This window comes from Nomascus leucogenys, chromosome 11, assembly GCF_006542625.1.
Source record: "Nomascus leucogenys isolate Asia chromosome 11, Asia_NLE_v1, whole genome shotgun sequence".
Taxonomy (NCBI): Eukaryota; Metazoa; Chordata; class Mammalia; order Primates; family Hylobatidae; genus Nomascus; species Nomascus leucogenys.
This window is the reverse complement of record NC_044391.1, coordinates 24898981-24913445: the sequence shown is the minus strand read 5'-3', so window position 1 is coordinate 24913445 and position 14465 is coordinate 24898981. Positions and strand designations below refer to the sequence as shown.

Sequence of the window (14465 nt, the reverse complement as noted above, 5' to 3'; positions counted from 1 at the left end):
AGAAGACAGTGCCCATCCCACATTCTCAACTCCTTTCAAATTCCCCAGTGTCAAAACTTACAGCAGGACCCACGGGACCCACACTTCCATCACTGCCACGGGCACCCTAGGAAGAAAATAATGAGGAAGATCAGATGGAAACTTAAATGACAGTCATTAGAAGATTTTTTAAAAGGATGAAAGTGAACAAAAATGGAAGCACTTACAGCTGGGCCAGGGGCACCAACACGTCCTCTCTCACCAGGAAGCCCACGGGCTCCCTAGAAGCAGAAATATTTTCAATAAAATCCAGAATGCTAATTTAAAAAAAGTCACAAGCATCATTTGCTTTGTTCAGTTTCCAACCTGTACAAGAATACACTAAAAACAAATAAGTTGCCTTCTAATTCCAACTAAATGGTAGTGGATTTCAATTAAGTATCAGAAGGCTATTAGAAAAATATCAAAGAATACAATGCTAAAGGATACAGTGATTAGCAAAAACATTAAAGAAGTTCCATCTCATAAAGAGTGTACACATTTAAATTTACAATGAAGTAGTCAATACTTACTGTTTGACCTGGAGTTCCATTTTCACCAGGGGCACCAGGTTCACCCTACATGGAGAAGGATTGAGTTTTTGTTCATTAAATATAACAATTATTTTTCCTGATAGTGCAATTTTACCGTATTTTTTTACTTTGAACCATTCATATATTTCATAACATTTCCTACACATATAGATTGTTTTTCAATTATGCCAGACACACAGATTTTAAAATGTGCTAACATGAGTTTTTATTCAGATAGTACCAAATATCCAGGTTCTAAGGAGATGTGGTTATTTGAGTGTACCTCTTCCCCAATTTCTCCCTTAGATTCAGGATATCAATTATATATTAGAAACAATATCATAAAAAGAGATGGCAAAGGATAAATTTACTTTCAATGTAACCGTATTTATCCTCTTTAAAGTTATTTTGAACACTCAGTGTTATCACTTTCATAAAATGTGCATGAAAAATTGAAGCTTCATGGTATTTTTTAGAGCCATCATATTTATTTCCAATCTATATTCTTATCCTGAGTAAAAATCAGGGTAGTAGTAGTAGTAGTAGTAGTGGGATTTAATACTATGGCACATGTAAAAGAACTTTTTTTTAAAGATAATCTGATTTAGATATAGAGGAAATATGGTTTAAGAGACCTCATAAGGACCCTTCATTTCCAGGATCCTGTGTGAAGTCTATTCTTTGGGAATAAGCATTGAAGTGGCAGGGGGGGATCATTTCTAGCCTATGACTTTCTAACCTCTAGATGTGTGACTTCGGGCAAGTCAATTGCTCTCACGAAGCCTCAGTTTCCCACCTCTGCAAAATGAGGGGGTCTCCAAAGCTCCTTGCAGCTCTAACATTTTATGATACAGTGATTAGTAGTCTGAGCTGTTATATTGGGCTCTTGGGAGAATGAGTTTGACCTTATCCATTTGTGTGGCAGCTGGAAAGTTAGAACAGATTCTCCATATTCATGTTCATTTCTGGTCCCGCTAGTATTCGTTACTCATTAATTTGTAATTACGTTGGTATTCACTTTAATATCACATTATCTCCTTAATAGGAAAGAGAACATTTTATAGTTGAAAACACTGTCAGAGAAGAGCCTAGCCAAGAGATAACACACTTCTGAGACTTTAATTACCTAATTAAAATTTTTTTGAGTGTGCACAGATAAATCACAGGAAAGAGGTTGGAAAGTGTATAGCGACATGAATGTACCTATCTAATTAGTGTGTGGCAAAGGAGAATTTACAGTTTAAAATAATACAGAGTGTCCTAATCTCTGATTATATATGTTTATTTACTCTTATTTTGGCTGCAGAGATACACTGAAATTATAGAGGGAGGAAAGGAAATGGAAGAAGAAACTATTAATATTATTTTTATCTCAATTGTTTAATAGATATTGAATTTTAATAAATATTAATAATTGACCTTTTTTCACAGACTCTCATAGTCCCCATCCTTGAGGGATTTGAAGTACAGAAAAGAAAAAAAAATGCTTTTTATAATATGGGTAGTCTTCAGTATAATATACTTTTCTGGAGGTCATGGGGAATTGCAATCAAGTGCTTAAAAACAGTGCTTCTAATTTAATATTTACCTTCACACCAGGAGCACCGGGCTGTCCCTTCAATCCATCCAGACCATTGTGTCCCTGAAAGGCAAGCCTTATTATAAAATGCTGTTCCATGATAGTGTTTGGTCAAATAAAAATTGTATATCTTTGCCATTAATCTCTCCTGGGTAAGTCTTGCCTGCTGCAGTAGAAAGAAGTCCAGTGTTCTAGGTCCCAGCAAACTCAGTCTATTGCCCTAGATATGTCACTTAACTTTCTTGCCATTGAGAGAGAAGGATGGAGGACTAGGTGTTCTCTCACATCTTTTCCATCCTTAATAATTTTATGATTGTCAGATGGTTGTAAATATTCAATAAGTAATACATGTTCTATATAATTTTCTCTGTAGTGAGCCTGTTTTTTGGTAGCTATGAACAGACTGAAAAAATTGCACCTCACTTTACTTTCAAGAAATCTGACTCTTTAACTCTTTCTTCCCTTTGGCAAACTCCAGGAATTTGAAAGTAAGTGTATGTCACCCAAGATTTTAAACATACTTGAGTTTTTTCCAAAAATTAATAGGCATTTTCTCTCATCTGAGTAAAGAATGTGCTCACCCTAATGCCTTTGAAGCCAGGAAGTCCAGGAGTTCCAGGGAAACCACGAGCACCCTTAGAAAGAAATACAGAAGATGGTGAATAATGTTTTACCATAAATAAAAAGACAGTGACTTCTTCCCTCCAAAGTATTTATTCTCATCAAAGTTCAAGCTTTGAATCAAAGTCTAGTATACCTTTAAGCACACAGCAACAAATTAACTTGCTCTAATGTGTGTAACTAATAATACGGTATTTGTAGAAAACACAATTTAGTTGCTTATATATGCTTGCTGTCATTTATATTCCTTTATTTGTATGAATAAAATGTATATGAATTTTTTTTTACTAGGCTTTTTTCTTTGTTAGATGCCTCCGATTCATGTTATGAGTTTGGGTGACATCGATGTTGTCATTCAGATTGATGCTAGTTTTAGCAACTATCTTATAGGCCTATGATGTTTGTGCTATCTACCAATGTAAAAAGTCTCTCACCTGTGGTCCAACAACTCCTCTCTCACCAGGTCGTCCGGGTTTTCCAGGGTGACCCTAAACATGAAAACATTGTAGAGTCAACTTCTTCTTGGTAAACTGTCAGACAAAATGGGGGAATCTTGGTTTTTACAAAAGGGGAGACAGTTATCACATAAAAATATGGATCCAGATACATATTTAATCTTTCCCTTAATACAAGCAGGTTAGTTAATATTTCATTAAAATAATATTTCCCATACATTAAGAGTTCTGTCAGGCATATTCAGCTTTTGGCAGAATACTTAATTTGAATCTAGAAAATCTTGTTGAGGCAAGAGTATTTAAATAGCATTTTGAAAGTGCTTAAGGGTAAATACTTACATCTTCACCAGCCTTGCCAGGAGGGCCAGCTGGACCACGAGCACCTGCAGGACCCTAAGAAAATGGGAGACCCATCATTTCGCTAAGGTTATATTCATAAACTTCCTGGAAAAAAACTTATCACAAAGGTGGAAAAATGTACTCACAGTTTGACCAGGTTCACCAGGCTCACCAGCAGGTCCTTGGAAACCTTGAGGGCCCTAAAAGAAAAAAAGAATGTCATACTCCAAGCCTTTATTTCTTAATTCTCTGTCTTTTTACATAAGAGGCATTACAAGCTTTCAGTACTTACTGGGGCTCCAGCTGCACCAGGTGGGCCTCTAGGTCCCATTAAGCCCTGTAAAGAAAGGAGATACATCAACAGTTAGCACTGATAAGTTGTCATGGTGTTGGCTGGGGTCAGATACGACCAACTTAACAGTGCCATTGTTGTGGTTTAATTCCATAGTTTTTATTCCTCCCAAGGAAGAATTTAAGAACTCAAACTTCCTGCACTAGTTCTCTCCCTTTGCTTTTCCTTTTCTCCCAATCCAAATCAACAGAAATCAATGAGAATTAGACGGGGCAGTCATAGGTTCCTTAAAGTTGTGCACAATTGGGCATATTGAGCTTGTTCTGATGCAATGAAGTGAATCAGGCTTTGCAGAAGTGCAGAATATACAATTGTCTTCTATGCAGCAGATGAAGCATTTCCATATGGATTTCATTGATCATATGTCATCTTCCTATGTCATATTTAGCTAAGAAATTGGTATTTTTATTGCCACAAAGGACATAAATGGAAAAGAATCAGAAGTCCTTCTTAATGATTAGAGAGAAGTTTGTTATAAGCTTATCGCTCCTCTAAGGGTTATTGGTGACTGATGAAAATGTCAAACAAAAGTGGATGTAATGAGGGGTGAAGGAAAAATAAAATATTATTGAAACAGCCTTCTGAAAGAGTCTATTATATGATATTATTGTTGAAAATATGGCCCAAATCATGGAAGATTGTTTTCCCCTTTGTTGTTTCCATAGCACGAAAGTAGGGTAAAACAGGCTGTTACTCGTTTGTAAGCTAAATACACTTTCTTGACTCCTCTTTGCAGTAATCAATGCTTGTGTAAGCTCATCCGTAGGGTCTGTTCCTCATAATACTGAAAATATTTCATGTACCAGTCTCAAGTAATTTGTTCATGACATCAGCCGTCGGGACTCTGCAGTCAAACCTACCTTACTGTATTAATGCCTAGAGTGAAATAACATGGATTTTATCTAAAATGTACATCATTTTAATTATAAGAATTATTCATTTGGTTTTAGAAATTGTTCTGACATTAAAAGAAACTGTCACTTTTCGATCACAATAGCTTTTTAGGCATACATTAAAAAATAATTTTCTTTGACATCATGAATTTCTAATTATATTTATTTTTTCATGTATTTGCAACAATTTCATTTACATAAAATGTAGTGTATTTCATGGAGGCTGTGAGACAGTATGATTACTCATTAATTCAGAGAAGAACCCTGTGGGGTTTTATAGTTATTGATTTTCCAACATGCAAATTATTTTAATACTTTATTGCTGCCTATCTTCCCTATTTGTGAAACAGATATCTGTTGATTACGTATGTCTGTGCATGTGTGTGGATGTGCAAGCTTAAATTATATTTCACTGATATTTCAAAGTAAAATACTCTGCTTTATGCCCCCAAGACAGATGTTCCAAAAACAGGGGAATCTGAAATCCATATTAATTTTCCCAGCTTAGTGGGCTTTTTAAAAATGACATTTAGTAGCTCTTTACTTTCCACCCCTTTGCTTCTTCTTGAGATATAGGTACTGCTTTAAAACTGACTAATGTCCAGCATTAGCTGAAACAGCTAATTTCAAATATCCAATATAAACAAAGCCAAAAGAAACACTCTACTTTTTCATTTCAGATATGAACATTTTAAATTACCAGAAGAAAATTAGGGAATTAGAAGTCATCAATTAAAGGTACATTATTTCTCAAGTGAGAGTTTTAATTTACAGAAAATATTATCTCACCCTTAGAGTATATTAGCTTACTGTGGGCCATTAGCTCCAGCAGAACATCTTCTTTTGAAGATAGAGCACTAAGTGCACTGCCCAGGTAAAATTTGCATTTTAAAGACCATGTTGACTTTGGACAGATAAATACCTTTGTTTTGAAACCATTAATTAAAATCGCTAAATTGCGTGTGTGTGTATACATTAAATTCTGTAGTGCTTAATCAACCTAACACTTTGACTTCTGGCAATTTTTCCCTCTATTTCATATATGCTAGTATACATTTTGCATGCTCATATTAGCATTTTTCCCTTCAAACTTCTCTCTAATGCTTGTTAGAAGCTTCATTTGTTAATAGTCATCATCATCATCATCATTATATAGGGAATGTTTCTAAGCGGTGCTCCACTGATAGGGTATGGTGCTGAATATCTGTACTGAGTGACATAAATGCTAGATTTTCACTCATACTCTATGCTATATTGATTTACAATCAATAGACTAAAAAAGGATTTTTTTTTGTCAAAATGCAGAAAAAGAAACATTTTCTATATTGTTAACTCCTTGAGGAAGGATCAGAATCTGTCATATTCCTTGTAATTTTCCCAGTTCCTAATACAGTTTAGGGCCCATTGAAGGTACCTGATTAATATCGGTTGACTAAATGAGTGGTTTATTCAAGGACTAGGTACATAAACCATGATGTAATCAAATATTAGACATCTTGCCTGGCAGCTAGTTCTAGTTATGTCATTAGTTACCTGGATGACCTTGAGAAAAGGGCTTAAACTCTCCCATTTTAAAATGAATTAGCTGGACTAGAACTTGTTGATCCTTTCCAACAAGTTCAGAGAACTTAACAAATAGTTCTAGCCTCTAAGTGTTGCTTAAAATTCTAAGCAATGTGAAAGAATATTAAAAAAATTAATCAGAGTGATTACTGTTTTAAATTAAATTGATTTGCCCAAGTTATGGTTCCTATGTCCAAAGATTATTTCTTGGACATAAGTATATGATCTATCCTAATGAGGCACTTTTGTAAAGAAAAGTGAACTCCTTAACTTATGTTTTCATAAATTTGAAGACAAAAAGAGTTGTTTTTGTATAATCTAAATATTGAGTGTTAACTTAGGTAGCTAAATAAATGGAGTGGTAAAATGTGACATAAAATGAATTATTTATTTAGCAAATTTTTTGGCTAAGATAAACAGATAAGCATACCATTGGTCCAGGGCCAAGTCCAACTCCTTTTCCATCATACTGAGCAGCAAAGTTCTAGAGAAGTAAAAAAAAAAAAATTATATATATATAAAAAATATTTTTAGTTACTAGTCATGTAGTTCATTTTCTCATTCTACTTGTAAATATTTTTCTGTTGTTATTTAAAAGAGGGCAATGTTTTTGATATAGTTATTAGTTTAAAATTCTATATTGAACTAAATTCCTAAAAAGTCAGGAGAGCTGTACGTTTAAAACTTGGCCGACACCTCTTTGAAATGGAGAACTTCCCTACTTTATTTTTTGAGCCCTTCTTCTGCCCTAACTCGGTGTCTCCACTCCCACCTTTTACCTCTACTCTGAGGAAGGGAAGCTTTCTAAACTTTTAATGTTGCTAAGGGCTCCTGATAAATTAGACAGAGCTCAAGAGGACATCTTCACATTTTCACCTGTTGCCCTTCCCCACTAGAGCTACACAAAATGACTAAGGGATCTTTTTCTTGCTGGAGTTTCAGGAAGGATATAAAGAGTTTTCAAGTGTAGAGGAAAATAAAATTAAAATGCCCCTTGGAAGATAAAACTTCTAAAAACTAGTTCACAGTAATAACTTTACTGTTAAAGATCTCTCTTATAGTGGTAGCTCTATCAAAGAAGCTGCTTTTTAATGCAATTCATAGATAAGCAATCATAATAGGATCTTTGGGGGAGAAAGGTCTTATTTTACTGGCATACAGTTGGGTATTAGAATCAGGCTTCTGATTCACAGTGCTAACCAATTAAGCAAATATGTTTTCCTTCCTGCAGTGAGGCCATTTGGCACTCATACCATTGTTAAAGACATAAAGCTAAAAGAAGATATTAATGAAAAAGGGAAATGTACTTTTCTCAAATTAGTTTCAAGCAAATTAAACCTAAAACTGCTTTGAATGTTGGTTCAGCAGACTTCAAGTCAAGGAGAATAAAAAGCGTAGTATGTTTGTAAAATTGCTTAAGATCAGGGATTTCACTTATGTAGTTCAATCTAATCAAAATCCTTAATAATGCAACACCTCTTATTTGTGCCTTACTGATAAAAGATATTAAATCTCCAAATTAAATAATGGTAATGATGGCCACAGCTAACTTCAGTGCACACAAAGACCCGTCCTGTAATTGACAAGGGCTCACAAAGAGAATGGGTAAAGCAGAATCTTGAGTGAAGAAACCAAATAAATGAAATAAAATATACTAATTTTCAAATGGAAGAATTATCCCTTAACTGCTAAAAATAAATTCCACAATAAGCCTTCTTTCAACTAAAGTTAGCTAAAAGTTAGCAATACTTAAGACACCTTACCCCACCGAGACCAGGGGGGCCAGGAGGACCAGGTGGACCAGGAGGGCCTGTGGGACCATCTTCACCATCTCTGCCTGGGGGGCCTGGTGGACCCTGTTATGTAAAAAGTGAGTAAGGTCAGGTTAGACAGGCCCTGTAGAAACCTAAGAATTACATGTGGTAAGATCAGTTGTTCAGACCTTTCTATGTGCAAGTAGGGTGGAAATTTAATATACTATATTTGTCATTAATTGAAATTCACTTATGAGTCTATTTTAGAAAGAGGGTTAATAACTCTCAAGATATCACAGGGAAGTTTTCCTAAAGAACTATCTCAGCCATTGAATATTAATTCATACTGAAGCTCCAGTATTCAAATATAAAAATTATAGCTAAAATGTATGGTTCCACGTGCTTCATATGTTTAACAGTGCACAAGGACTTACATTGTATTTTTATTGCCGATCTCTGACTGTGACAAACTGATTCAATTGTTTTGGCATGTCACATGTGAATGAATTAACTGATATGACAGTTAATAAGGTCACTTTATCATAGGATAGAAAATCCTGCAGATTTACCATCATTAACTACTTGTGTTGTTAAAATAATTAACTGATATAATTCTATTTCTAATAAATTGTTTGAGTAGAATACATGTAAGTCTCCACTTCCTAATAGATATAAGATATAGGTATTCATGTATTGGCAAAAGTGTTATATAATGCAAAACCACGTAGTTATAAATGTCAAATAAGCATAGCAGGGAGATTTAAGAATGCCACAAATAAAATGTAAGCCTGACTTGTACATGTATGAATTTGAGCAGAGAAACATGTTACTGACTACTAATTCACTATTATTTCCAAGCTACCTAAGGGATCTTACTTCAAAAGCAAATGAAATATGTTAAAAAGAGGACTGTGGTGGTAGGTAGATATATTTTCATTATGCATGTGTTGGATGGGTCAATTACAAAGAAAGCAGACCATGCAAAGAATATGACTGTAACAGTTTTTCTTTTTTAACGGTAATTTTGACCTAAAACAAATATTGATCACATATAATAATGCTCATTCATTTCTTCTGCAGTGCATTACCTGTTTAAAGGGGTGTACAATTATCTGGATACATAATATTCTTATAAATTGCCAGTTCCTGTAGTTTCTAATATATAGTTATTCAAATATGGGGCGAAGCTCTTTATAGTTCAAAAATTACACACCCTTTCTCCACGTGGTCCTCTATCTCCAGCTGGGCCCTACAGGAAAGATACAAACAGGACAATAATAAATGCCTAAGAAGTAATTTCCAGTGAACAAGCAAATCGTTCTTGATAATAATTAGTTGGTAAGACTGATCTAACTACAATGTTATTAGATAGCACATAAAAAATTGAAGCAATGCAACAGATAAAAGTATATATTTTAATTATAATTATATGTAATTTTTTTTCAGTTGGGGGATTGGAAGCTGCTATAGTCTTCACTATTAGGTCAATACTATGTATAGCATTTTGAGTAAGATGATAACTGTAGATGAAATGACCATTTTGTTACATTTTTAACAGCACGTTTATATAGTCAAAGCCCTTTAAAATAAACTTTTTTTACTACCTATAATTAACATAATATGCCTTCCATCTCCAGAATAAAAACAAGTCTTTTTTTTCCTTTTGTATGTAAATCACCAGTTTGCATCACATAAACGTAATTACAGATGACTCTGGAAGATAATTAAACTTTGTTATCTTAAACATCAAAGCTACTTTATTTTATGCTTTAGCTAATGCATATTCATATGAGCAAAATTTTGATAAAGTATTTTCCTTCTATAGTCTACTATGAATTTAGTTAAATTATGTTATCCCTGATAATTTTAGATATTTATAGAGAAGTAGTGTACTCTTACCTTTCTTACAGTTTCCTAGAAAAGAATAAATCAAAGATTATTATGAAGAAAATTGTATATATATATTTAAAAACAGCTTCCATTTTGGTGTAGTATACAAATATACCTTCACAATTCATTACATTATGCATTTACTATTATCTTAGTTTAATATTTCAAACTACAATTTAAAATTTTACCAACATGTCAAATAAAAATATGTACCTACAGAACAAAAAATACATAGCAATACGTACCTGTACTTATGCCTCAAATTCAATTCATGAGCTAAGAATGTGTTAACAATAAATGCTTTTGCAAATGATTCCAAAGGAGTGAAAAGATTCTCTAGCTTAGTGAAATTTTCTGCTTCATAGAAGCTGATCCTAAAACTCAAGCTTCTATTTGATTATTTACTCTATATTTCTTATGAGTATTTTATAAACCTAGTCTTATTCAGTAGCCCCGCCTATTTTGGAAAATTGGGTGGGTACTTTCTAAGGCAGCCAGAAAGGTTTTGACTATCATAATTCTTCACAATTTTCTTGGGAATCTAGGATGATCAATATTAATGTAACTTCTTCCCCTCCAAGAGAAGACATCACTGTAGCCAAGGGAATCAAAGTATTTTTAAAAATTCTAAAAAAAGTTTTACTCACCTCTTGTAAAGCTGTAGAAAAAAAAAAGAAAAAGTAGGAAATAATTATTAGTATCACTTCACGGATCAATAGCAATAATTAGCAAATAGAGAAACAAGATTATAGAATTGAGTTACCTAAAGTACCAGTTATATTTTTTATTAAGAATATTTTAATGACTCGGAAATTATGCAGGTCAGAAGTATGGCAGGAATCAGCAGGGTGATTTGTTTGCAATATTAAAATGTAAATATATTTTGAATTAAATTGTTAATTATTTACTATTTTATAAATGCTGTAAAATATTAATGTGTCTGAAGGATATTTTGAATGCTTAGCAATTGAGCTGGTAAAGTGCACAGATGAATCGCTGAATGTAAGACTGGTAGATTGATGAGGAAATAATTTACGATTTAGATCATTTTTAATACCTAAATATCTAAAAAAGGTAAAATTTAGGAAAGTATGTTACCTTAAAATTCTATATTGAATTTGTTTTTTATAAAATATTGAAGCTGACTTACTCTTTTATAAAACATTGAAGTTACTTAGTACTTCACTGAGTTTGTGCCATTCTTAATATCCTTTTTCAAAAGGTCTAATTTGCACATTATTAACTATGAAAATGGATTAATTCAGACATCTGAATTTTGCTTTAAATTAGTTCACTTAAATTAGGTAAGATCATTTTACCAATATGTATCATTTTTGTCTCAGAGAAATAGTTTTGTATAAATGGAAAAACTGTGGATTAAAGATCTTGAAAAATGATAGAAAAAATAAACAAAAGTACTATCCCCCCTTTTGCCATAATTGTTATAAGTCCTTAAAGAGTGAATTCCTCTCCTATGGTATAAAAATTATAGGTTAATACAGGATACAAGTGTGGCCAAGCTTGCAATAGGATGAATCACCCCTAAAATTGCTTTAATTAGGTGGCCAAGAAGTGCGTTATCTGAAGTGAGAACATCTGTTGCGACAGTCACAATTCAGGAGGGTGGACCACATCCAGCACTGACATTTAAGGGCAATTTATGAGAATTACTGTTAAATTACAAGAATGATATGTTTACTTCATTGTGTCCATCAGTAGGAAGAATAATTATGCCTGACTTGATTAACGGAAGTCCTTATGATTTTGGAAATTTGCCTTTTAATTACTCAGACATGGACCATTTTGAAGAATGTGTGTTTGATAACATTTATTCCAGACTGTGGTTGGCTGTTGATCAGAAGGTAAGTTGCCTTTGTACCTTCAAATTTCCCTAAGTCTGCCTTCATTTTATTCTCTAGGAGCCGACTCTTTCCTCCCACTCTCAGATCTCATTAAAAATATGAACTCGGTAATGTGAATTTGTTCACTGCAATTACTCCTTAGTATCCACAGTATGTATACTAAAAGTGAATGAAGGGGGAACAGACACACACACACACACACGCACACAAATGCGTTAGAAATTATGCGTTGGTAGACACCGTGCTATATGGGTGGAACAACTTTTTGGAGTACTGGGTGTGGTCAGACAATACCATCCCCCATCTAGTCAATATCTTTGTCTAGTACTTTGGCAGCCATTTTCAAGATGAAAACGGACCGATCTTCTTCATTCCCTCTTGACATGAAAGTCTGGCCATAGAACCTAGAGCTGGAAAGTGGCCTTGGGGTCCTTTTAATCTCTGTCTCACATTTTAGAAAAGGCCGTTTGACTTGCCGAAAGTCACGCAGCAAATTGGTGTCAGAGTCATGGGAAAAACCCCGGTCTCTTGAGTCTCATGTCAATGTTGATATTTCTCAACTTGCTGAGTTCATAACGGTTGATTATCACTGGGAACATGTCAAAGGGGTAATTCTCAGGCTCAAACAAAATTTAGAGCAGATTTGAGTTAAAAAATGTTACCATTTCCATGACTAGAAAGTGAATTGAGACACTTATATTACTTTTCAGAATGTACCCATTCCAAGTAGCATCCATTCTTCTTTCCAGGGTTCACTGACTAGCCACCGGGAAAGGCTCCAACCAGAAATGCTGATCATTAATCTGTATAAACCCGTAGAAGCTTTAATTGGGATTCCATTTGCTTAAGGCCCTGTCCCCTGTACTTTCATTTTCCTTCCTCCAGAGGGCGCCTTATAACCATCATCATATCATCATCGTCATCCTCCTCCTCCTCTGGACAAGCCTTACAATGCCCACAAGATAAAAGCTCTTAGGAGGTGAGTTTTACATTACTCAGTTGAAGGGCTTTCTAACGCAGGCCTCAAGTTTTACAAGGTGGACATCAGTGCGGTTATGGGGCCTGTGGGGTGGAGGCCCTTGACTTCTTCCACCACATTGGTCGTTAATATCTCATCCTTAGGGAAAAGACCTTCAGCTCCCTTTGGGGGTTACTAAGCTGAGGAGCCAGATCGAGTTAACTGTCTCACTCTGAACTTAGAGGAAAAGTTCCCTAACTTTTGGCAAGGCTTTTATGTTTTCATTTTTTAAAGTAATTTCCATGTTTCTTATCAATTCCGGCGTTTTCCCACATGCCTGAGAGTCTGCCCTCCAAGTGTACCTGAATTCAGGTTACAGGTTTTCCTTTTCAGGGCAGGGTGCCCTCGCATCTAACCTCTCTACCCAGTCTCCCCCAAACAAGCTGAAGGCACTTACATTGGCATGTTGCTAGGCATGAGGTTACTGCAAGCAGCAACAAAGTCCGCGTATCCACAAAGCTGAGCATGTCTAGCACTTAGACATGCAGACTCCTTGTGTCGCAGAGCCCCTGGGTCACCGGCGGAGGTATCACCTGGCGGGCGCGGGCATGCAGTCGTGGCCAGTACCTCCAACTTAGCCGAAACCTCCTGCTGCCGTGGTGCTAAAATAATAAAGCCCGGATCTGCCCTATTTATACGGCAAAAGTTTCCCTGGCCCGAGGGTGCCTCCAAAAGGGCCTCCACCAATGGGAGGGCTGGGGCTGGGGGCCCGGGCAGCCACAGCTGGGAGGAGCCTGCGGGGGCGCAGAGGAGGGAGCGAATGGGGGAAGGGATGTGGCCACGGGGCTGGCTTCTTAAATTGGTTCCATTCTTTTTGAGGACGTGGACACTTTTGAGGCTTTCAAGGGGAAACTCTGACTCGCTGTCTGCATACCTCCGCCCTCCCCATCCTCCCGCCCTCCCCCGCCCTTTCCAAGTTTGGAAACACTATGGGACACGTCGGAGTGCTCTGCAGCCCCGACATGGGGCTGAATTTGCAGATCTCCGGGCAGCTGAGCAGCTAGAGAGGGATCGGGAACCCAGCGATCAAAGCAGGAGCTGTCCAGTCCTGTCTCACCTGTGCCCTGTAGGCCACCTGTAGGGTGGAGGGCTCCGGCGGGATCGGAGGGGGCAGAGAAGGAGGGAGGGAAGACTCGACAGCGTGGCGCAGCCGGAGCCCGCCTCCCCGCCCCTCCACCCGTGCACCCCGCCCCCAGCCCCGTTCAGCTTTTCTCTAGCTTTAGGGCTCGTGTGCGCCCACTGTTTCAACAGCGATGCACTCTCTTTCTCTTATGACTTCGGGAAAGGGGGGTACTGTGTGTGGAGGGCTGGGTTGCAGTCGGAGGGCGCCTTTTGTTGGCAGGTGGGCTGGGGAGCAGGCTTGAGGCTGCTTGGCACCCGGTTACAGGGAGGATAGGCTTTGCGAACTCTACACCGAGTCACCTGGGAAGTCCTTCGACCTCCTAGCTTGCCTTTGCTGAGGCTTATTCCAAAGAGTATCTTTTGGGGGATGGTCTGGCACTCCGAAACGACTCCAACCGACCTGGAGACCGAGAACTTATTTCTCAGTCTCTGCTTTCTGAGGCTGCGGTGGGGGATCTTTCATGGT

At 36.6% G+C, this 14465-nt stretch overlaps 1 protein-coding gene across 1 annotated transcript in view; it reads right to left on the bottom strand.

The window, feature by feature from the left end:
* The window catches only part of COL1A2 (collagen type I alpha 2 chain), a 36582-nt gene extending 22767 nt beyond the window's left edge, over window positions 1-13815 (bottom strand). The window contains exons 1-15 of the mRNA XM_003252507.4: window positions 13275-13815; window positions 10645-10655; window positions 10007-10021; window positions 9321-9356; window positions 8117-8209; window positions 6784-6837; window positions 3838-3882; window positions 3692-3745; window positions 3546-3599; window positions 3186-3239; window positions 2712-2765; window positions 2140-2193; window positions 552-596; window positions 207-260; window positions 62-106 (exon numbers count right to left, since the gene is read on the bottom strand). Of these exons, the coding sequence (XP_003252555.1) occupies window positions 62-106; window positions 207-260; window positions 552-596; window positions 2140-2193; window positions 2712-2765; window positions 3186-3239; window positions 3546-3599; window positions 3692-3745; window positions 3838-3882; window positions 6784-6837; window positions 8117-8209; window positions 9321-9356; window positions 10007-10021; window positions 10645-10655; window positions 13275-13344 (738 nt within the window). The 5' untranslated portion in view covers window positions 13345-13815. The remainder of the gene's footprint in view (window positions 1-61; window positions 107-206; window positions 261-551; window positions 597-2139; window positions 2194-2711; window positions 2766-3185; window positions 3240-3545; window positions 3600-3691; window positions 3746-3837; window positions 3883-6783; window positions 6838-8116; window positions 8210-9320; window positions 9357-10006; window positions 10022-10644; window positions 10656-13274) is intronic.
* Window positions 13816-14465: the final 650 nt, after the last annotated feature.